Source organism: Eurosta solidaginis, chromosome 2 (assembly GCF_040869045.1).
Source record: "Eurosta solidaginis isolate ZX-2024a chromosome 2, ASM4086904v1, whole genome shotgun sequence".
NCBI classification, from domain to species: domain Eukaryota; kingdom Metazoa; phylum Arthropoda; class Insecta; order Diptera; family Tephritidae; genus Eurosta; species Eurosta solidaginis.
The window spans coordinates 79506751-79532620 of record NC_090320.1 but is presented as its reverse complement, the minus strand read 5'-3'; the positions used below and the strand labels follow the sequence as shown (position 1 = coordinate 79532620).

General features: G+C 35.9%; 1 protein-coding gene across 1 annotated transcript in view; it reads left to right on the top strand.

Moving 5' to 3' along the window:
• Nucleotides 1-21048, top strand: part of Dref (DNA replication-related element factor) — a 148577-nt gene extending 127529 nt beyond the window's left edge. Inside the window, exons 6-7 of the mRNA XM_067765882.1 lie at nt 20282-20484; nt 20559-21048. Coding sequence (XP_067621983.1) covers nt 20282-20484; nt 20559-20896 — 541 coding nt within the window. The 3' untranslated portion in view covers nt 20897-21048. The remainder of the gene's footprint in view (nt 1-20281; nt 20485-20558) is intronic.
• Nucleotides 21049-25870: the final 4822 nt, after the last annotated feature.

Here is a 25870-nt window from a genome sequence, read left to right as displayed (position 1 = left end):
ATAAAGTGTCACTTTGATAAAGCACGTTAAAAGTTTCCCTGCCACAGATAGATCGAAAATTTATTGAGAATTACACTGCGAACATCGGTCTGTTGTGGCCTCATCGGATTCCATTGCATTCCAGGAGGATATATTCCGCCGTCTCCGCTGGTTGATCACGAAATCGACATGAATACAAAATTATGTTTTTTATTTAGTTGAACGGCGATAGAAAATCGGTTTGTTCCTAAAATGCAAGAAACTTCAAGAAGAACGTAAGTTTTTAATTATTTGTGTATTGCTTTGACGTTGGCGTTGCGTTGCTTATGGATTGAAGCAATTAAAGCACGTGTGTTCAAAGTCGGTTTGAACTCAGACTAAAAATGAAGCGTCTTAAAAGTTTCAACTGTATAATAATTGAGTACCGAATATCTAAACACAAAAACAAGTATTTTTCTGATAAGTGCGTTGTTTCATCAAAAATTAATGACAATGTGTTTGTCCGAACATTCAACACTTCCTTTTTAATGCCTCGCCTAAATTATCTCCCAAGTGAAAGGTCATTGTTCTGCTACATTTTATTGATAGAGCAATTTTCGTGGTAAGAATTCCATTGAAGTAAATTGAAAATTTTTTTTTTTTATTTTTAAATTGAAAATTATATGTGGGTAATAGATTTGCGGCAATTTTTTTAGCAGTTTTTTGAATCACACCGAATATCCGCAGTCATTGTTTACGAATTTAAAATCAATGAGAATGGCAAATACGATCGTGTATGAAATTTAATGTCAAAACGTATATGCACATGGTTGTATTTATATGCACGAAAATGCTTTAAAAACGCATGAAATTGGTAAAATAAAGTTCAAAAATAAATGATAAAAACTTTAATATAAATAAAAAGATTCTTTTAATAACAACAAAAACGCCTTATATATTCTATATACTTATATATCAATTCGTAAGGATTATCTCACTTTAAAATTTAAGCTAAATAATAGTTTTTTTTTGAAACTGAGTCGAGAACTGTGCGTGTGAATGTGCGAATTTCATCGATCAGCTGTTAGTTGCGCTAATTGGTAAAATTTACTATGGTAAAAATATATTGGCCGTAATATTAAATTTGTTGTGTTTAATAACATTGTCTGCGGTTTGTACAATAGGCAAACAAATAGCAACACATTTGGTAATTGTGCACAGTGTTACATACTTGGTTTATTGCAGGCATGCTTAACCAACGAAACGATATCATTTCGTTACGATAATCAACGTTAATAAACGAAACGAAGTCATTTCGTTTCGTTTATTAACGTTAAGATCGTCAAATTAACGAAATGATTTCGTTTCGTTTTCTGCCATATCAAAACGAAATCAAATCGTTTATGTTGATTATTAATTTCAAACTATGCTGGCAAAGCTGATTGATGGCGGAGTCATTAAAGGTGAAAGCATTATCCAAGCTAATTGCAACTTTTCTCATGAATTTTGACAGTACAAACATTTCTCAGAGTATTTTTGACATTACCACCAACGAATTACACAAACAAATTACATAGAGTTTGTGTGTGTATGTGCGCTCGTTGTTGCCACCGTACGGCTTCACCATGGCTATAGCATTGCCAGCACAATTCAAACATAAAGTATCACGTTTTTGTTAACGTTTTTAACGTTAACGAAAGCTTTTCGTTTCGGTTAAAAACGAGATACAATTTATCTTGATAATTTCTTTATCGATAATATTTCGAAGAGTTTCAACGGAAACGGTGGAAATTTTTTGATAAACGATTAGCTTAACGTTAAGGTGCATCCCTGGTTTATTGTTTGACAGTGCCATTATTGTGCGAAAATATAAAGTAATTTGAAAAGCACACATACAAGCATACATACATATATTATTATTGCGCCAATTTTTTTTGAGCGAAAGACGACCCAAGTAAGTGTCAAAACATTATTGAAGAGGGTTGCCAGTCAACTAACAGATATTAAGTTGACCAGGCGTTCGCATCATTCCGAAATTTTTGTAATCCTTAATTTATCATCGTCTGAAATTATGTCTGCCACTGCTCCTCAAGCTCCGAAACGTCGCTTGAGCATGAAAAGTTCCCCCTCGGCGAAAACCGCTAAAGTTGATGGGACTGCAGCGGTCACTCTCACAGCGGTTTACCGGAAACTGGTAGAGGTAGAGTCAAGTGTAAAAGACCAGACTGCGCAGTTGCGGCCTTTGATTGAAAGTGTCGCCCAGAAAGTTGTTGAGGTTGGGGAAAAGCTAACGAAGAGGATGGAGGACGAGGTTGCGTCGCTCAAAGTTGCGTTAACTGACTCAGTTGAGCGTGTTTCGTTACTAGAAGAGAATTTTAAGAAGTCTGAGGTGGAGCGATTGAGGATGGATTTAGTACAAGGGCTGCAATAGAGGTCGTCTCCTGACATTGCTGCTGACGCTGTCGTCTTCGGTGTCCCATAAAAGGAAGGAGAAAATCTGACAGCTATTTTTAATCTCGTCTGTATGTCCATTGGCTTTCAGTCGCCTCAAATTAGAGATATTTTTCGCACGAAGCATCTCGTGCAGGTGTCAGCGCTGCGATTGTGGTTAGATTCCATACTCCTTTGGATCGGAACAGAACTCTCCGAGCGTTTGGCGAGTATCGCAGGCGTACGGAAACCGTCATATCCCTGGAATCACTGGGTATAAATGGAAAATTTAGTATTTTTGAGAGGTCTAAGCACAACCGGATACTTCGGCGAGAGGGGAAGTTGCAGTCGGTCTTTACTCGTCAAGGCTGCGTCCATGTCAGGAAGGATAGTGATAAAGCCAAGCAGCCAGCAAATATCCTGCGAAATGAAGACTTGGAGGAGTCTCGCTAGCCTCAAGCCTGTATGTCTGTTTGTTGTTTTGTTTTTTGTTTACTTAGTTATTGTCCCTATTGATCTTGTTAAGATGGTCTGCCTGATGTATTTTTGCTATATCTCGTGGTATATGTACTTTTGTTTGTTTGCCCTTGTAAACGTATTCTTTTTAAGTCTATTAAAGATATTGGTTTGAATGTTGGCGATAACAGCTTAGCGTTGCTAAATGTAATATGTAAACGGCAGAAAGGTTTCAATATTGCTCATTTTAATGCACGGAGTTTAAATATGTTGAAAATTGATAATGTCCGATACACATTTGAGTCTGCACTTGTTGATGTTATTTGTGTCTCTAAAACATGGTTTACAAGTGATGTAAGTGATTTTCACTACAATATTCTTAATTATAACCTCATTCGAAATAATAGGGTCGGAAAAAAAGAAGGAGGGGTAGCCATCTATTAAAGGAGTAATCTTAGTGCGAAATTAATATTTCAGTCAGATGGCCAAGGAACTGAATACCTTATGGTTGAAATGCGTAGTGGCTCCTCAAAAACCCTTATCTCGTGTGTGTATAACCCCCACAAGCATATATGTCTGAAACCTTTTTTTGACGTACTGACTTTGTATGTTGTGGAGTATTCTCGCGAGTCGTTGAATTTCCTGGATTACGTTGCTTGTGCTGGCCTTTCTGTTGCTAACAAGTATGTACCGACTAGATATGATAATAACTTCGCAGCTTACTTGACTATTTTTAGTATCTGATCTGTCCTTAGTTTTAAAGTTTGACCAGTTTTCTTTTATTTCTGACCATGACCTAATTGTTTTCGCTCTTGATATTTTTTTGACTCTACCCGCTTGGGTACAAGTACGTTTAGAGATTATAGAGCCCTTAACGTTGACTCGCTATTTGTACATCTTTCATGTATAAATTGGTCCGATTGTTGGTGTTTCTCGTCCGTTGATGACAAGCTGAACTTCCACGCCATCACAACCTCTTGCTTTCCATCCCTGTGGAAAATTGCGTCTGTGCGACCAGTAGCGAAAACAAAATCTGCGTGTAGCCCTAGTGATTTCCGTCCAATTAGCATCTTGTCTGCCCTGTCAAAAGTCTTTTAGCGTCTTCTGTATGATCAAATTAACCTACATACCCATAGTAATGGTTTGGTTTCCCCTTACTAATCTGGTTTCAGGGCTGGGCGAAGTTGCTCCACTGCCATGTTAAAAATCTTGGATGATATTCGCGTGCCATTTGATAAAAATCAGCTGACCCTGCTTTATCTACTTGACTTTTCAAAAGACTTTGATTCTGTTGATCATTTATTACTCTGTTCAAAGATAGGTAGGTACTTTGGGTTTAGTGAAAATTCAGTCAAGCTTATGCGAAGTTACCTTACTGGTAGGTGCCAAAGAGTAATGACCAGTACTGATATCTCTGGACTAAAAGTACTTACTTCTGGTGTTCCACAAGGCTCAATACTTAGCCCTCTTCTCTTTAGCCTGTTTATTAACGACATATTTTCGTCTTGCAACTATGTAAGTATTCATGCCTATGCTGATGATATTCAGCTGTACTTATCACATTCCTTTGATAATATTGATACCCTTGCTCAAAAGCTTAACACTGATCTGGGGTCGATTGCAAACTGGGCTGGAAGCAATAGTCTGCGCCTGAATTCCAATAAATTTTTTGTCCTGCCTATTGCGAAAAAGAGGTTTCAAGGTGTTACCTTGCCCCTGCTGTACTTGAACATGATGCCTTTGCAGGTTGTTAGTAAAATTACTAACCTCGGCTTCGTGATTAATTCTAACTTATCCTGTGCTGATCACACAAATTCAGTTGTATGTAAAGTGTATGCCTCCTTAAAAAGTCTGAGGCTGACTGGGTGCTTTTACACCTTTAGTCATTAGGCGGAGACTCGCTATTCAACTACTGCTACCTATAATTTCATACTCCGAATTAGCCTATAATAAGTTGGATTCACAATCTGCCCACAAAATTGATGTGTTATTCAATCATATTACTCGGTATGTTTATGGTCTTAAGATATATGATCACATCTCCAGCTGGAGACTATAAACTTTTGGGATGTGATATTTTCCAGTACGGTAAAGCCAGAAGCTGTATTTTTCTGTTTCGTCTTATGTCTTGTAAGTCTCTCTCTTACCTGTTTGACAAACTTGTTTTCACGAGGTCTGAGCGTACCAGTGATTTAATTCTTCCTACCTTTAATTTCATAGCATCTGCGAGGTTGTTCTTTGTCAACACTATAAGAACCTGGAATTCCATACCTGTCTCCATTAGGGGTAAGCTTAATAAAAGTAATTTCAAGCAAATCTTATTTTCTTATTTCGCAAATTCGGACTTAAATTCTGACCGACCATCTATAGGTGATTAATGATGCCTTTACTAATATGATTGTTATTATTATTATTATTATTATCGTTATTATTATTACTATTAGTGTTAATATTATTTATACATTTTTGTTAATATATTTACACCTTTATTGTTTACTTGATGTAGCTCATTACAATTTTGTTTTTTGTTGTACTATAAAAGATGTTAAGTCTCATTGTACTAATTTTTAATTTAAATAAATGAATGAATGAATGAATAGTGCTCTGCTAATTTATTAATGTTAACTGAATTGCTAAATCCAGCGAAATCCTCAAGAAAAGATACGATACGTTTTCTAATAATACTAGCTTCGTCAGCTGAAGGTGTCGGTGCGTCAGTGAATTCTTCCTCAGTATCAAAATCAGAGCTTGATTCGCTTTCTTGTAATAATTCAAAAAGATCTTTGGGTATTTTTATATTACAGTTAATTCTTGAAAATTACTGAGTTGTTCTCTGCACCTTGACAAACTTTCGATTATTGAACTAGGCTTATCTCGATTTTCAAAATATGAATTTACTTGTTTTATAATTTCGTTATAGCTTTTAATTAAAGCATCTTCATATTCTATTGACTTTTTCGCTGAGATTGATCGGTTATTTAAAACTCGTTTGGTAACTTTAGTGAAATTAGAACGTAAATCTTTGAAATTGGAATCAAAATCTGACATTTGACAACTGACATCTGAAAACTTATTAAATTTATTAAAAATGCTCACCTCCATAGCAGTAAAAGTTGTTTTATAAAAAATTCGAAAAAATTTTAAGATTAACGCTGAAGGCACTGTTTATACAAAAATGAAGTTGAAACTATTCATTCACTCAGTAATTGTACAAATTTTTTATTTTTTGTAAATCAGAAAAGATTTGAAATATTTAAAATCGATGAGTTAATTGGTAAATGGTAAAGAAGATTCACATATTCGAGAGGCACTGTATTCGTGTCTTACTTTGAAGGAATTGTAAATGCGAATGCTGAAATATTTAAACCGCACTGTATTCGTTTAATAATGCAAAGGAACTGTTGGAGTATTTGAAAGACACTGTATTCGTGTAATACTTCGAAGAAATTGTTGAAATATTTGGATGGCACTGTATTCATTGAATAAATGGGATTATAACTCCTTTCATTTGAACAAAAAATTTTATATATTTAAAAGCACTATATTCGTCGAATGGTTTTCAAAATTGATTTGGAAAATATATATAAAGCACTGTATTCCTTGAGAAAAATAAATATTCATAACATCCTAGATGTTTAATTTCCGCACAAATAATTCGAAGAAAAAAAATTTAATCTTCACCGATAAAATTAAATTTTCACCATTACTATATGATATGACTGAAACCTGTCTATATTGATATTTAAAGTCAACGAGAATTTTTAAAACTCATTAGGTTTGAATAATTGTCGCAAAATTTTATTGCCAAGATTAGTATAGTAAGTTTCGATAAAAATGATTTCGTAAGTTTTTTTTTGATATTAGCAAAGGCTATAATTTTGAAGTATATTGGATCTTGAACGTTTTACGTTTTTATATTTTATTTTTCAAAAATTTTAAAGGAATTGATAAAAAAAAATTTCCTATTGTATTGATTATGAATCAATATTCGAAATTCCAAAAAAAATTCAAGTTTCATATTAATGAACGAAAAAGAAAGAAGTAATATATGCGTAATGATATGCGTGTGGTGGTCGTATATTTAAAATTATTATTTTTAATGTACATTCGAATTTTTTCGATATTTAAATGTTTATATGTTTATATTTCAATAGAATTGTTTTATGTATGTAAATTTGGCACACTATTTAATTGAACAGGTTTATGAAAAAGTGTAATTTGAAATATTCAATTTCTTAGATTATTTAGTTAAACATGTAGAAAAAGTATGTTGCTACATGCGTAGTATACAAATGTTTATAGGAAATGTATGTTTAGAAGCAAATATGTCGATTTGTGTTGCTACATGCATAGTATACAAATGTTTATAGAAAAGGTACACATTGTAATGATTGGTTTAGAAAAAGAAAGTGTTGTTGGCACGCTGATGGTTAGCGTTACAAAGCAATTGTCTTTTATTTAAAATTGTCTTTCCTTTTATACAAATTTGTCTAGTCTACACATACATAATTACACTAACACTAATAAATTGCATTCTTAATATTTACATACTGAGTCAGCATATTAGTTCGATCTATTTTTACCAATTGTAACTGTGAATATTTTGGCAGGCGTATTGACGAGTTGCCATTGACACTTGGTCACGCTATTAGCGGGCTCGTCAATATGCCAGTGTATTGTAACTAGATACGGGTCTTGCCGTCGGCATTAGTGAGTGATGTTGAACTCCCGCTGTGTGGGGTAAATGAAATGTATTTGGATCAACATTGTAATGTGCATACTATATGGGTAGTCTGCATAGACAGTATTAGGGTATTAGAATATGATGAATAATTGTGCAAACATATTGGCATAAATTGGTATCATGCATAATACCACACCATCCACCTTTAGAGGAAAAAGGAGTATACGACTTTTTCAGAGTCGTAATGGCCCACTTGAGTTTTGCTTGAATTAGAAAAGGATTTTAATTGTTTTTGGGTTATACTATAATTTATTGCATAGCAGTTACTTGATATGGGAAACAAAGAGTCTATTTACATTATTTTCTGTTTGTATTTGTTTCTAATATGCTGACTTTCGTATTTACATAAATTTTTTTTGTATTTATTTTTTGTATGGTTGTATGTTTATGATTATGAGTAATGTTTTGCATCAAGTGCTATTGACATTTGTTTTTACAATATGAATTGTTTGTTTTGGTTTTCTCATTTTTATTTTTGTATTTGTTGTGTGCTGACTTTTGAATGACGAGTAAAGTGGAATGCTATTGTTGAAACTGTTTCTAAATTCTGAATTTTAAGTGTGTTTGGCACAGCCGACCTTTAAGAGCGTCGACTCACTTAAAAATCGGCTGGTGTTTACAAATTAACGTTTATGAGTTGAGGGTAACTGGAAACCAATATGAATTGTTTGTTTTGGTTTTCTCATTTTTATTTTTGTATTTGTTGTGTGCTGACTTTTGAATGACGAGTAAAGTGGAATGCTATTGTTGAAACTGTTTCTTTTTTTTTTTTTTTGTTTTTGATTATTTGAGTTACTAGCAGGTGTTTAATATTGTTTTTAGCCTATTCTTATGGACTATTATTTCCTTATTTTGTATATTGGTTAAGGTAGAAATATTTCCTATTACTATTTTCTAATCTATTGGGGGTTTGAAGTAAAAATATTTTCTACAACCATTTTCTATTCTATTTTGGGCTTAGAATAATAGATTTTTCTCTGTTAGTACCGCTGGCTAAAGTAAAAATATTTTTCCTATTGTGTAAAATTATGACCTCTTGAATTGTGAGGTTTTCTTAAATTGACCCGGGCTAGTAAGTTTATAATTATTTCTTTAATGTGATATTTCTACTAACTAGAGATGAATGATTCTTATATTAACTATCTTTACTAAACCACGCTTTTCATTGTTTATTGAGTTCTATTAAACTAATTACATATAAAGTGAGGAATTCTTAATTAATTATACGCATAGTTTAGGGGTGTAATTGATGGAAGAGCAAGGTAGTTATGTATTGGAAGTAGTAGTTCAACTAGTGAGTAGAGGAAGGTACAGTGGATACAAACATTTTTCTATCCTTGAATTTTCTTTTCATATTTTTCATGTTTTTTCATATTTTACATATTTTCCAGCATATCGTGCAATTTCTGCGGCGGCCACCAAGACAGAATCGTCATGACTTTTATGAACAATTTATTTTTATTTTTCCAGGATTATCACATGCACAACCTCTTGGGTTAGTGCAATTTTTTGATCTTTGAGAACTTGGGTACCTACTATTATTATTTTAAATTTGCCTACTCGAGTATATATTCAATTATTTTTCACCAATTTCTCCCTCAGGACAACTGTGTTTTTATTTTTTACAAGTCCTAGATTGGCGGCATTACAACGTGTGTACAGCCTGATAAGTAATTGTCTAAGTCAATCTTGTCATCAACAATCAGGTTGCTTGTATTTCTTAAGCTACCATTTTTCTATGAAATGGAGCGCGACATGTCTCATTGCAAATTTATATAGCGCTTCACATATATTTTTATAGGTTCTCTTTGTGACTTTTTCTTCGTTTTTTTTTGTTGTTATTATTGGCTGGTTTTTGGTATTAATTTTTTTTGCTTAGTCTTTGCCTATTTCCACTGTCCTAGAATTTCCTATTGCTTCGTGACCATCTTTGTCAGGAGCATTCAAAGGAGTTATGCAAATTTTGATTTGCTATTAAATTTTGGCAGGGTTAATGAGTATGCCTCTACTTTTGATTGGGAGATTTTGAGGGTTATTATTCTAATTATTTGTTGCTCTTCCTTAAAATCAAATAGAGTTTCAAATTTAAATACAAATTTTTAAATAGAAGAATGCTAAAAACAAAATTTCCTAGATACGAGCTTGAACAGGTTTTAATTGCCTGTATTTCATTTTCATATAATTTTTGAGTATCGTGGCTATTGCAATGGTCAATAGCACGATAACGCAGATTAACACTGCTAGCCAAACATCAAGAATGTTTGGGTTCGTTTTTGTCTCTACCTCGGCTGGTGGTTCATATTTTACTACACTGACACTTGGTCACGCTATTAGCGAACTCGTCAATATGCCAGTGTATTGTAACTAGATACGGGTCTTGCCATCGGCATTAGTGAGTGATGTTGAACTCCCGCTGTGTGGGGTAAATGAAATGTATTTGGGTCAACATTGTAATGTGCATACTATATGGGTGGTCTGCATAGACAGTATTGGGGTATTAGAATATGATGAATAATAGTGCAAACATATTGACATAAATTGGTATCATGCATATTGCCACAATATGTAAAAAAGCAAGTGTCATATTGATTTGCTATATGGTTAGCATACAGATATTGAAGAAAATTACAAACAGAAGCAAAGTGGCTACTTATATACAGAAGTCAAATATTAGATATGTATGTACGTATATACTAATCTACTCTACTGTACCGCTCTTTGTTTTCTTTGCTTCGATCGTGCATTGCTGATGTTAGTTGTTGCTGATTTTGTCTTTCATTCCTGCCATCCGTTGTGCTGCTATTGCCGACTGCCTTTTTTTCGCCTCTCTCTTTTTTCTTTGTATTTTTATAGTTGATTTGATGGCGTGGTTATATTTTACCGCTATTAGCGGTGCTTGGTAAAGGCGTCACTGGTGGTTGTGCTTATCATCACCGTTATGGCATGGTACAGCCAGTTCAAAAAAATAATTTTTTCGTATATGTGTATGCATGTATGTACCACCACAATTTTGCCAATAACTTCCTTTTTAGTATCAGAAATGAATATACTTAGATTTTGTTCCAAATTTTTTTGTAAATGTCCACTGTTTATGTAATTTTGGTTTTTATTTACCATTTGAAGTTTTTTTTTTTTTTTGAAATTGTATCAATTTTTGTAGTTTATAACTTTTTTTTGTAGGTTTTGAAATTTTATATTTTTTTTTTGTAGTTTTTCAAGTTTTATGATTTTTGTATTTTTTGAAGTTTTATTAAATTTTTTTTTGTAGTCTTTTTGAAATTTTGTAATTTTTTTTTTGGAGTCTTTTATAATTTTGTAATTTTTTGTAGTCTTGTAGTTTTTTTGTAGTCTTTATAATTTATAATTGTTTGTAATTTTTGAAATTTTATATTTTTTTGTTTGTATTTTTCTGAAATTTTATAGTTTTTAGTGAAATATATATATTGAATTTAGCATTTTTCTATGAAATGGAGCGCTACATGTCTCACTGTTACAAATTTATATAGCGCTTCACATATATTTTTAAAGGTTCTCTTTGTGACTTTTTCTTGTTTTTTTTTTTTTTTTTTTGTTATTATTGGCTGGTTTTTTGGTATTCGTTTTTTTTTTTTTTTTGCTTAGTTTTTGCCTATTTCCACTGTCGTAGAATTTCCTATTGCTTCGTGGCCATCTTTGTCAGGAGCATTCCAGGGAATTATGCAAATTTTGATTTGCTATTAAATTTTGGCAGGGTTAATGAGTATGCCTTTACTTTTGATTGGGAGATTTTGAGGGTTATTATTGTAATTATTTGTTGCTCTTCCTTAAAATCAAATTGAGTTCTAAATTTAAATAAAAATTTTTAAATAAAGGAATGCTAAACATAAAATTTCCTAGATACGAGCTTGAACAGGTTTTAATTGCCTGTATTTCATTTTCATATAATTTTTGAGTATCGTGGCTATTACACTGCTAACCAAACATCAGGAATGTTTGGTTTCGTTTTTGTCTCTACCTCGGTTGGTGGTTCATATTTTACTATTCTATTTTCTGATACTTCAGAATTTTCTTTCCCTACTTCGTAGCCAGCTATGGCTATCATAATGCCTTGGGCTATTTTTGCCCACCAAGACATTTAAAAACTTCTCTAATTTTAATAAAATGTTAAATACTTTATTTTATTTATAACCTTTTATTGTAAAAATAGTACATCTAAAAAAATATTTAAATTTATTAAAAGTATTTTTTTTTTGTAAAAAACAATTTTAGCATTTCCAAAATTTTATAATTAGCTTAGTATAAAATATTCAAAAATGTTTTTATTTATTTATAGCAAGAATTGTAAACGCTATTATAATTTAACTTTTGGCGTTTTCGGGGAACACACTTCTAATCATTAGCATGGTTTCTTCTACCCTGATTGTGGGATTTTTTACATCCTCAATTGTGGGTTCCCTGTTCATGCCTATCTCTTTCCAGAATGATTTTAACCATTGTAAGATCATAAATGCAACCATGTCAAGTAATTAATAGAATAAGCAAAAATACATCACTGTAAAGGAAGAAAAGAGAAGATGGTGCACTTCCGGTTCATTATTGATTTGACGATTGAAGAATAAAGTATTAAGATAATAATCCGGACGTTTCTGCTGTTTTATTAACCATCGAAGGTAGAAATTACATCTCAGGCGTGTTAACGAACCTCGCGCACTAAACAACTATTTTGTAAAATGGATGCTCGAGAAGGCATTATTAAAGTTTTAACTGAAAATAATGTGGATTTTCCTCCTACTGCCAACATTATACAATTACGCAGATTACTGCAAAATATAGTTGGCGTGGGAGATAATAGCTCCGCAAATACGATGAATACCACTCCGAACTCAAATATATTGGAGAACATTCCGGACGAAATGATTGAGATAAACCCTGCCGTTTCTATTGAGTCCTCTGCCGCCATTGCCGTTACCGCCGTTTATACTGCCGCCACTGCCGTTCCAACTGCCTCTAATACCGATGTTTTGGTTGAATTCAATTCAACACCTGCCGTTCACGATGTTTTTGCTGCCGCCGCTACCATCTGCACTGCCGTCACCGCCGTTCCAACTGTCTTTACTACCGATGTTTTGGTTGAATTCAAATCAACACCTGCCGTTCACGATGTTTTTACTGCCGCCTATTCTGTCGCCGCTACCGTCTGCTCTGCCGCCACTGCCGTCACCGCAGTTCGTACTGCCGCCACTGCCGTTCCAACTGCCTCTCCTGCCGATGTTTTCGTTGAATTCAATTCAACAGCTGACGTTCACGATGTTTTCGCTGCCGCCGCTACCGTCTGCTCTGCCGCCACTGCCGTCACCGCCGTTCATACTGCCGCCACTGCCGTTCCAACTGCCTTTACTACCGACGTTTTGGTTGAATTCAATTCAACACCTGCTGTTCACGATGTTTTTGCTGCCGCCCCATCAAATTCTGCCCCAATTGACGCAAGAGCCACGACCATAAGTGTGGATGACGAACTGGTGGCGCTACGAACACGTATGGGAATGTTAAAATTAATGAATGAAATCGACGAGCTAAGAGCTAGTACTGGGGTACAACAGCAACGTAGACTGGATTTTGCCGATATAGAGCATGCTATTCCCAAGTTCAGTGGTGATGATATATCAGTGACGGTGGGACATTTTCTTCAAAATTTGGAAGAAGTAATGGAGTCGTCAAGAGTAGACGAACGATTTATATTGCTGGCTTTTCGTCGCTGCCTGGTGGGAACAGCCAAAGTGTTCCTTATCACCACCAAAGCGTTAAGCTATGCCGAGTTAAAAAAAGCCCTTACGACGGAATTTGACATGCCGATACGGAGGAAAGAAGTTTATAAGATGTTGGCAAGACGCAAGTGGGACAAAAAGAGCGAGTCATTACATTGCTATGTTCTGTTGGTGCAGGCAATAGGAAAACGGGCAAGCATATGCGAAACAGAAATCATCGATTTCATAATAGACGGCATATGCAATGTAGTGCCAAATGCACATCTACTGTTACCGGAACACTTGATGAGTTGAAAGTATTAGTGAGCCGTTTTCAAAGAAAATCACAATAGAACCAGACTAACATTTGTTAGAAATTATGTTATACTGTATCGAGGTCGATTACAGTGTCAGATTGGCCGAGCGGTAACTCTGAACACAAATAGCGAATTGTATTAGATTAGGTATTAGATTAAGAAATGTACGATAGTGAAGATAGAAATTAAGTTATAATGTATCAAGGTCAATACAGTGCGAGCTGTAACTCTGAACACAAATAGCGAATTGTATCAGATTAAGAAATGTATGACAGTAAAAATAGAAATTAAGATAATGTATCGAGGTCGATACAGTTTCAGGCTGGCCGAGCTGTAAGATCATAAATGCAACCATGTCAACTAATTAATAGAATAAGCAAAAATACATCACTGTAAAGGAAGAAAAGAGAAGATGGTGGACTTCCGGTTCATTATTGATTTGACGACTGAAGAATAAAGTCTTAAGATAATTAATCCGGACGTTTCTGCTGTTTTATTAACCATCGAAGGTAGAAATTACACCATTCTAATTTTTTTTCGTAATCTACTGTTCCTGCGTCTAAAATTACTTTGTCTTCCCACTCAATGGGGTGTTTAAAATATTTTTCCGATATTCCAATTTACTCGGTATATGAATATTTAAAAAAAAAAATGTTTTTCAAGAACTTATTAAATTAAAATTAAATTTTTCTGTATGTTTGTTTAATGGTGTGTTCAGTTTATACTTATATTTAAGAATTCATGAGCTTAACACCGGCTTATAATAATTGAATTTCAAATATTATGTTTTCTAAGAGAAACTGAAAAGAAAGAAACATTTACTGGCATATTGCGATGGACCCATTTCGAAAACCGCCAACGTAATCATCATCAGGCAATTTTTTTAATGTTATCAAAGGTTTCACCGGGATTCCAACCGTGAATCACATGGTGAAACTGCAGTAGCCTTTAACCACTAGGCCATCCTGCTGGTATTTGTTTTCATGCTTAATTCAGTTTTTCTCATTTCTACACTAACAACACAATTGAGACATTTTGTCTCTATATTGATTTGTGTGCCATGTAGATTTGTTTTTTAAAGTTCTTCTTCGTTGCGAATGAGAAGCTTTGTAAACTCGGGCTCAGTTGTACATATTTATGTATGTTTGTTTAATGGTGTGTTCAGTTTATACTTATATTTTTAAGAATTCATGAGCTTAACACCGGCTTATAATAATTGAATTTCAATTATTATGTTTTCTAAGAGAAACTGAAAAGAAAGAAACATTTACTGGCATATTGCGATGGACCCATTTCGAAAACCGCCAACGTAATCATCATCAGGCAATTTTTTTAATGTTATCAAAGGTTTCACCGGGATTCCAACCGTGAATCACATGGTGAAACTGCAGTAGCCTTTAACCACTAGGCCATCCTGCTGGTATTTGTTTTCATGCTTAATTCAGTTTTTCTCATTTCTACACTAACAACACAATTCAGACATTTTGTCTCTATATTGATTTGTGTGCCATGTAGATTTGTTTTTTAAAGTTCTTCTTCGTTGCGAATGAGAAGCTTTGTAAACTCGGGCTCAGTTGTACATATTTATGTATGTTTGTTTAATGGTGTGTTCAGTTTATACTTATATTTAAGAATTCATGAGCTTAACACCGGCTTATAATAATTGAATTTCAATTATTATGTTTTCTAAGAGAAACTGAAAAGAAAGAAACATTTACTGGCATATTGCGATGGACCCATTTCGAAAACCGCCAACGTAATCATCATCAGGCAATTTTGTAATGTTGTCAAAGGTTTCACCGGGATTCCAACCGTGAATCACATGGTGAAACTGCAGTAGCCTTTAACCACTAGGCCATCCGGTGGTTTGGCGGCCACCGTGGTGTGATGGTAGCGTGCTCCGCCTATCACACCGTATGCCCTGGGTTCAACTCCCGGGCAAAGCAACATCAAAATTTTAGAAATAAGATTTTTCAATTAGAAGAAAATTTTTCTAAGCGGGGTCGCCCCTCGGCAGTGTTTGGCAAGCACTCCGGGTGTATTTCTGCCATGAAAAGCTCTCAGTGAAAACTCATCTGCCTTGCAGATGCCGTTCGGAGTCGGCATAAAACATGTAGGTCCCGTCCGGCCGATTTGTAGGGAAAATCAAGAGGAGCACGACGCAAATTGGAAGAGAAGCTCGGCCTTAGATCTCTTCGGAGGTTATCGCGCCTTACATTTATTTTTTTTTTTTTTTTTTTAATTTTGGTTTTTATTTACCATTTAAATTTTTTTTTTTTTTTTGAAATTGTATTCATTTTTGTAGTTTATAACTTTTTTTTGTAGGTTTTGAAATTTTATATTTTTTTTGTAGTTTTTGAAATTTTATGATTTTTGTATTTTTTGAAGTTTTATTAAAAAAAATTTTGGTCTTTTTGAAATTTTGTAATTTTTTTTGTAGTTTTTTATAATTTTGTAATTTTTTGTAGTCTTTTGTAATTTTGTAGTTTTTTTTTTTTTTGTAGTCTTTATAATTTTTTTGTATTTTTTGAGATTTTTTTCTGAAATTTTATGAATTTTAGTGAAATATATATATTGAATTTAGATATTACTTCATGTAATTTTGCAAATTTTCCGCCTTCGCACAACCACCACGCACTATTTTTGCATTACCACCACGCACATATTATTCTTTAAAATTTATTTAGTATATTATGCTGGGGGGTTTTTCCCACCTCCCAGGAGCCATTTTTCCACATTTTCCGCAGGCTTGATCACAGTCGCCATGTAGTACGACCATTCCTGGCTTGGCCAAAATGATCGATATATACTTGTTGAATGGAGTCTTGGGTTGAAATATGCGAACAATTGCTAGCATTAGCTTACCCGCACTAATTTCCATAAATTCGAAATAAAATTGTTCACCACTATATTTAAATGAAAACGTTTACAATTTATTTAATGAAATTAATGCAAATTACAAGTTAAATGGAGACTGGCAATATATATATATATATATATATATATATATGTATCAAATTTATTTCACCAGCAATAGCAATTAATTCGACCGGTCACTCTGAATGCGCGTAAAAATCTGGCTTCTTTCATTTTGACAGGTAACCCTCATTGTGAATGTTGGTTGTGTTTAATAACCATTTCTTGACTTTATGGTCAAGCAACACTTACAATAAGGGTTACCTTACAACAGGGTGCCTACCCTATTGAGAGACACATGGTAATATACGAAGTATGTATTGTCCAAAGAATAAAATATGCATAGAAGCCAATTGGGGTAAGTTTACAACAACTTAGGGAGGACGTGACTGAATGCGTTTGTAACACTTCAACCATCGTAGGAGTGCGGACTCGAATCCCACTCCCAGGACAAACTGATTTGAAGAGACTTACAAGGTATAATCGAAACAGCTGTGGCCTAGTCTGTCCTGATGTATCGTTGTTTAAATGTTTCCCAAATTACTAGATAAATTAAAAATTGCTTGAAATAAATGTTTTCATATATTTAAAAGCAATAATGGCAATCTCCGCTTAATTCATACTAATTAATCTTGACATTTTGCCTGAAACCGAGTAAGGATGCTTTAGCAAAATGCCACAATAAAATAGTTGTATGTATATTCACACACCCATTGTGTCGATTGGTTTCTAAAACTTTAAAGTAGGATGTGTTACGGATAGGAATAAAGGAAGGACATTTTCTAACTGATCCGCAAGGGCAAAATTCATCATTCTGGATCGTTCCCGAGATGTTCGGGCTAGTGACTTAATGGTGCTTGTTACAAGAATACCGGATCTGCGTCCGTCAAAGGACTATCAACTTTGGTAATACTCCCCAAAACCTTCGGGGAGTGTCCTTATCGCTACAACAATAACAAAATTAATCATCCCAGCGTGTTAGGGGGCTTAGGATATAGATCTCGAGGCAGCAATTAAGCTAGGTCCTAGAAAAATTTTAGTATATGCCAAGACGACGGAATTGTTCGATAACATAAGTCCTGGCACCTGATTGTGGTTCTTCCGTTTGGTCGTCAAACAAATTAAATTTATAGCTCCCCCAACCCAATTGTTAACCTCACCTACCCGTTTCGAATCCTGTTTCTTTAGCAGCCGAGGCTCTGGCGACCTTAAGTTCCTTATGGGTCTAGGAGGTTGAAGGCGGGATGGCCTAGAAGGTTTCATGTGGTCGTACTAAATCCTTCCCGAGATGGTCGGGCTGGTGCCTTGATGGTGCTTGCTACCGGAACGTACCGGATCTGCATCCTGCTGGGGATCATGTTGTTGTTGTTGTAGCAGTGCTTCGCCCCATCCAATAGGTGCTACCAATCACAAATTATCATCAATGTCTTCTAACGGGAGTTCAAGGAAACTTGCTGTTTCAACAGGGTGGGCGATAATAAGAAGGGTGTTAGAGGCGTTGGTTCCACAATACAATTGAAGAGTTGGTTGGAGTCATATGGGGACACATTGCAAGCAAGACATACATTTTGTATGTCGGGGTTGATTCTGGATAGGTAAGAGTTTAACCTGTTACAGTACGCGTTTCCCTAGGAAGAGTGCGTTCCCCCTCTGCAAGTTTTGGGTATTTTTCATTAAGTACCGGATTCACCGGGCAATTCCTGACATAGAGGTCCGACGCCTGTTTGTGGATATCACTGAGGACCTGCTTGTGCTTCTTTGCTCCATACGGCTGTGTTCTCAGGTGTCTATTTCCTCATATTGCTTACGGAAAATACCCCTTAAGCCCCTGGGCGGTGCAGCCTCATCAAACCAGATGTCTGTTGGGATGCCCAGGTTTCTGGATATTCAACAGAAACTGTTTGTTTAGCATTTCATTTCTCACCCTGACGGGGAGAACTCTCGCCTCATTGTGTAGGTGGTGTTCTGGGGACACAAGGAAACAGCCCTTAGCGGTTCTGAGGGCAGTATTTTGGAAGGCCTGTATTTTCTGCCAGTGAGCATCCTTTAGGCTTGGCGACCATATCGAGGACGCGTCGCATGATATCGGCCGCCCAATTGCTTGTAAGTGGTAAGGAGCGTTTCTTTATCTTTACCCCAAGTGCTGCCGGCAAGAGATTTGAGGATTTTATTACGGCTCTGTATTTTCCATACAATTGCGGTTGCATGCTCTCCAAAATGTAGATCTTGATCGAACGTCACACCCAAGATTTTAGGGTGTAAGACAGTCGGTAGCGTAATGCCATCGACGTGGATGTTCAATATGGTCTACATTTGGCGCGTCCATGTTGTAAATAAGGTCGCCGATGAATTTGTCGTTGACAATGGCAGGTTACACGAGGCGAAGAAACTGGAGAGATTAGGGAGATAGCTGTTTATTTTGTTACAAAGCTCATCGATCTGTGGGCCTGTGCCTGGGCCTGTGGCCATTATTTTGCAGTCATTGGCGTAGGAAACGAGAGATGAAGGAAGGGGAGACCAGGTCTGGCAGTAACGTGCCGTGGTTGACCGTATCAAAAGCTTTTGACAGGTCTATCGCAACGAGTACTGTCGTATGGTGGAGTTTCGATTTAATCCGCAATTTATCTGTGGGGTAATGGCATTTAGCGCGTTGGTAGTGCTATGTAATTTTCGGAAGCCATGCTGATGGTTTGCTAGGTGTAAATTTGCATTAAAATAGGGAAGCAGAATGGCTTCAAGTGTCTTGGCTGCTGGCAATAGGGGAGATATCGGACGATAAGAATCTCCTATATTAGCTGGTTTCCCAGGCTTTAATAGCGGAACCACCCTAGCCATTCTCCATTTTTCGGGGATGACGAAGGTGGATAGGGACAAGTTGAAGACATGCGCTAGATAATTAAATCCCTCTTAGCCTAAGTTTTTAAGCATCGGCTTGGCTATGACGTCTTGGCCTACTGCTTTAGATGGTTTAGCACGAACGATGGTATGAAGCTGCGCTAGGGGACCATCAACATCGATGGCACTCTCCAAGGACTTCGGGGAGTGTCCTTATCGCTAAAACAACAGCAATAGCAAAATTAACCACGTTATTTCACTCAAGGGTTTTTACTTAATTTTTTTATAATTTTGTTACAAATTTTTTTTATTTAATAAAAGTAAGCTTAATGCACTGCTAAGCTCTTTTGAAAATTGGAATCACCTCAAATGATTCGTTCAACACCAAAAATATGTCGCAGTTTTCTAGAAGGCACAACTATGTCAAAGTAGTGAAAGCACCCATGCATCATACAACAACAAAATGTTGCATAGTTTTGTAGGTGTTTTGAGATGTATCTCGATGTCAGAATGGTGAAAACAAGAATGCATGACATGTCGATTGAGTGCGTAGCATAGTGAATCATTCAGTTCAGTTGTTCACTGAACCCTGGGGCCGTATAGTGTCATATGATCAGTGGTCGAATGCCATTCCTTAAATCACAATAGCTCCGAAATGGTGAATCGGATTAATGAAATATGTGATCTAATGACAACGCGTACTCACTAGACCCATATTATATATTATTTTTTTAAATAGTTTGATAGCCTGATATCGCTTGAGTGAAAATAGTTTTCGATCCGTGATCGTAAGTGACGAAAAGCCCTTGGCTAAAATTAGTGAACTTTACTTATTTTTAGTCACCACCTCAACCATACTTTCTATATATTGCTCGTATGAAATAATATATCTCTGTTTTCAGTGTAATATCCGATTATCATTTGACAATTGCTGCAATGCTTGATCCACGTTTCCATCGATTAACGCCTGTTAAAAACCCTGCAAAATGTGTGCAAATTTTAACCAATCAATACAACAAAATGCATCAGAAAAATGATACGGATGTGCCAGCCACAAAAAATGAAGTTGAAAATAAACCCGTTACTTCTTCTTCAAGGAAATCTAGTACGTGATTTATAAATATGTATTTACTTTTATATATTAATATTACTTTATTATACATTTTATTCTATATCTAGACTTGGAACTATTTTTTGATCTCCAAGACGACCCTGCTCCCACAACAATACCACAGGAAGATTGTAACGTTGAAAATGACCTTAAACGTTATCGAACAGAAGTATATGCAAATTTAGATGAATCACCATTTCTATGGTGGAATAAGTTAGGGCACATGTATGCGTGTTTAAAACGTTTAGCACCAATTTACCAGTGTATACCATGTGTGGTCAACATGAATTTCAAAAAGCCTGTCAAACAGCAAATTTATGAGCAACATAAACGATATATGCTAACTGGCAGTTTAATCGATGCAATCCTTTTCCTGCATAACAATAACGAAAATAAACTAGATTGAAGCCAGCATGTGGAGAGTAGGTCCTGTAGACCTTCTACCGTTAGTAGAAATTCAAATTAGGTGTATTGCCCTAAATAATGCATATATATAAAAATCAAATATCGACAGTATATAAATATAATACGTACATACATATAAAAATTTAGCCCTAACATTTGTTTTATTCTTTGTACTTTCCTGAGCCATACTACCTTTTATAAATAAGTGAAAATATTTATATTTAGTATTTTAGTTTTACATTTTAACTTTTCACCCATATTTGGGGTCATAAATAGTTTATTCTACCTCCCTAAGGGGATGCTCCCAAGCAAGAGTTGTTTTGCGCATAAGCCTTTTCTTTTGAAACTTTTTTTAGTACCGGCTTAGTGGCCCTCATTCTAAAAAAAAAAATACTTATGTTGGGTGTTAACAGTGTAACAGGAAATTGAAGTTCAACCACGAGACACAAATTTGATTGTTTACAATTTATGCAAATTAATAAGGATACAAAAATAATTTGGAAATATACATAGAATGTATACTTGTTGTTACTATTAAGGTTAATTAATTCCGAAATAAAGATTTGGGAAAGTAAAAAGAATGACTGCTTCCATATCTCCGCGTTTACTAAAAAGCATGAGTCGAACAGGTCTTTCAAGCCAGTGTCGTCGTCCTCATCGTCTACAGCTGAGTGCAGTGACAGGATATATATCTAAAGAAGGCATCGAATTGAAACTGACTGTGTTGGTAAGATTACCGCCATCGTAGTGGTAGGGGCTTAGTCCTTCATTTGGTCTGATGAATAGGGAGATCGCTTGAAAAGGTTAATTTTTCATAGCACTGGCCATATAAAGTATAACCGTTCTCTCTTCTGGTCGGCCATGATATAATTTTTGAAGTTTTTGCGCAGTTTAATATTTTAAAATCAATCACAAACAAAAGGGAATAAAAAAAATAAAGAAAATAAAATGTGTTTTGTTTGAGAAAAACCATGTTGTTGTTGTTGTATTAACGATAAAAACAATCCCCGAAGGTTTTGGGGAGTTTTATCGATGTCGCTGGTTCTTTGCCGGATATAGAACCGGCACGTTCCGGTAACAAAGCACCATAAAGGTACTAGCCATCTCGGGAACGATTTTATGACCACATTTATCCTTCTAGGCCATAATGCGCCCTCCCCCACCCCCTAGTTCCATGAAGAACTCGGAGTCGCCAGAGCCACGCTTGCTTAATATGTTTATCAACTCCTTGAATCCTTGAGATAAAACATAATGACCCGTAGTCATAGTCGAAATAAAATAGAGTTTTATTGGTTTAAACATGGTTCTAAATTAAGTATCATTTCAAGTCTGTTATTATCCACTTAAACACTATTTTATGACCTGAGCGAGATTTTAATTTTTTTAAATAGATTTTAACTTGGCGGTCTGCTGTCAAAAGTTGCGATTAAACAATTTGCTATTTCAACGCGACGAACTTAAATGGAAGTGAAAAAAGGCTTCCCCAACAAGCAAATATACGTCAGGAACCAATTTATTATCGCTAGAATTCGTATTATTATATTTGTGACGAAAATTACACAATTTTAAAATGTGCGATGGTTACTTGGCTCCACATATGCGAAATCTTTAATTGAGATTATTCCGCATTGTTGTTGTTGTTGTTGTAGCGATAATGTTGCTCCCCGAAGGCTTTGGGGAGTGTTATCGATGTGATGGTCCTTTTCCGGATACAGATCCCTACGCTCCGGTACCATAGCACCATTAAGGTGCTAGCCCGACCATCTCGGGAACGATTTATGTGGCCACATTAAACCTTCATGCCATTCCCTCCCTCCCCACCCCCAAGTTCCATGAGGAGCTTGGGGTCGCCAGAGCCTCGTCTGTTAGTGAAACAGGATTCGCCGCGGATAGGTGAGGTTGACAATTGGGTTTGGAGAAGCTATATATTGCGCTGGCAACCTGAAGGGTTGCGCTACACAGCCCCTTCAATCTGGTATTTTAGTCGCCTCTTACGACAGGCATACCTACCGCGGGTATATTCTGATCCCCTAACCCGCTGGGATGATTATTCCGCATTCATAGCTATTTGTGAGTTTTGATATTTTAGTATCTGTTGAGGAAAAAGTAGCAGCCTATGTTGATTTTGGGGATTAAATATAGAAATAAGTATTCAATGGAAGGAATTATTTACCACAGGCGTCGATATTTAATATATGTCGGGAGAGGTGCCAGATGACGCGTTTTAATTTCGGAAGCAATAATCCGAAGGCGGAAAAGTAATACTTTTACTCTGTCAAGAGATTTTTGCAAAAAAAAAAAGAGTTTAAGGCCTTCATGTGGTAGGTGTAATTTTGGTGATATTGTTGTACACAGAAAGGAATTAACTAAAAAGGCGTTTTGGGCGGATACAATTTTCACCAGTTTCGCAGCTGTTTGCGGGTAGATAGACGAAACAGAAAAATGCAGCTTCTGGCGTTACCGTACTGGAAAATATCATATCCCAAAAGTTTATTTCTCCAGCTGGAGATGTGATCATATCTCTTAAGTTCATAAACATACCGATTAATATGATTGAATAACACATCAATTTTGTGGCCAGATCGTGAATTCGGAGTATGAAATTATAGGTAGCAGTCGTTGAATATCGAATCTCCGCCTAATGACTAAAGGTGTAAAAGCACCATTCAGCCTTAGACTTCTTAAGGAGGCATACACTTTACATACAACGGAATTTGTGTGATCAGCACAGGATAAGTTAAAATTAAAAAAGGCATCATGTTCAAGTACAGTATGGGCAAGGTAACTCGTTGCAACCTCTTTTTCGCAATATGCAGGACAAAAGATTTATTGGGATTCAGGCGCAGACTATTCCATACTATCATCTATTCCCCTTTACATTTGCCAATTCCTCTTAAAAGAAATCGTGAAATAAAACACGGAATACTACAAGAACTAACAAAAAATTTTAAGATCTTGTTGGTACGCGCGCTTTTGTACTACTTCCGTCGTTTTTCACCCTCTTAGTCTATGCCATGACGGGCTTGATTTCAACGATTTTCTCATGTAAAAGGGACTTACACTTTGAAGGTCCATGTACAATGGCTCAACATTCTAGGTAACTTCTTTCCCAAGGAAAACTATACTAAGCTCCCTTTATTTATGCTGATTTTGCGAAGACAAACCTAAATTTGATTTAACTTTATTATCATTGAACGTCCTGCATACTTATAAAACATCGAGGTTAGCCATATCCCTATTTGGTTTCGGGTCTATTAAGTTAAACGGCTTTAACGGTTAGGGTCAACTAACATTTAAGGTTTGCATCAGTTTGGCAGTCACACTTGCCTTAATGGAAACAACTTTACAACATTCTTACAAACTACTCAACATGAATACGAGTGTATGAGTGAATCGCCTTGTTACTTCCTTTTCTTTAAGGAGTCCAAATCAGCTTTAACTACCTTTTCGTTTATGTTGCGAGATTTAAACATTTTTTAAGAACTTTAAATATAATGGAAAGTTCTATGAACAACGCACAGGAATGCCCATGGGATCACCAGCGTCCCCAGTCATAGCCGATATCGTCATGGAGGAATTTTTGAGCAAATTTGAATGAGACACCACTATCAAGCCACGTCTTTTGACCAAATATGTCGACGACTTATTTGCTGTTGTCAGAACAGACTAGATTGACAACATGATTAATATGCTCAATGGGTACAACCGGACCATTCAGTTCACGATAGAGGTAGAAAAAGATGGTCATTTACCTTATCTTGATACTTTGATAATAAGGAAGAATAATAAATTACTAATCGACTGGTACAAGAAACCAACTGCATCCCGGAGGCTTATTAATTACAACTCAAAACATGAACGCAAAACAATCTTGAATACCGCGAAGAATTTCGTTAGAAGGGTTCTTACGATAAGCGACAAAGTGTTTCACAAGAAGAACATATCTATAATTAAGAAAACGTTAGCACAAAATGAATTTCCCCACGAACTGGTAAATAAACTGGTACGAAATTTTCACAAAAGAACCCACAGCGCGAGGACAAGTGACACAAATGCCAAAATATACAAATCAGTAACATATGTCCCTGGAATAGCAGAGAGAATAAAGAGTTCAAACTTATATTATCAAGAAAAATACAGAATAGCGTTTTCATATAATAACAATCTCAGACAGGTATACAGCAACATGAAAGACAGCATTTCTAAGATGGAGAAATCTGACTTAATTTATCAAATTCCATGCACTGGTGACTGGTCCAACATATGCAGCAAGGTATATGTAGGGACTACTAAGCAAAAACTGAAGACGAGGATTTCCGGACACAAGTCGAATATAAAGTTAAGGAAAAATTCTTCGGAAAATAAGACAGCCTTGTCTGCCCATTGCAATAATACTGGGCATCACCCCGATTTTGAAAACGTTAGAATTTTGGATACCGAGAAACACTATAACAAAAGATATATTTACCCCAGCGGGTAAGGGGGTCAGAATATACCCGCGGTAGGTATGCCTGTCGTAAGAGGCGACTAAAATACCAGATTCAAGGGGTGTGTAGCGCAACCCTTCAGGTTGCCAGCGCAATATATAGCTTCTCCAAATCCAATTGTCAACCTCACCTATCCGCGGCGAATCCTGTTTCACTAACAGACGAGGCTCTGGCGACCCCAAGCTCCTCATGGATCTTGGGGGTGGGGAGGGAGGGGATGGCCTGAAGGTTTAATGTGGCCACATAAATCGTTCCCGAGATGGTCGGGCTAGCACCTTATTGGTGCTGTGGTACCGGAGCGTACCGGATCTGCATCCGGCAAAGGACCATCACATCGATAACACTCCCCAAAGCCTTCGGGGAGCAACCTTATCGCTACAACAACAACAACATATATTTTGGAAATGCTTCATATTTTGAACACCCCTAATAATAGGAGGACAAATTTTAAATCAGACACTGAGCAATGTGCAAGGGTTTACCAAAAC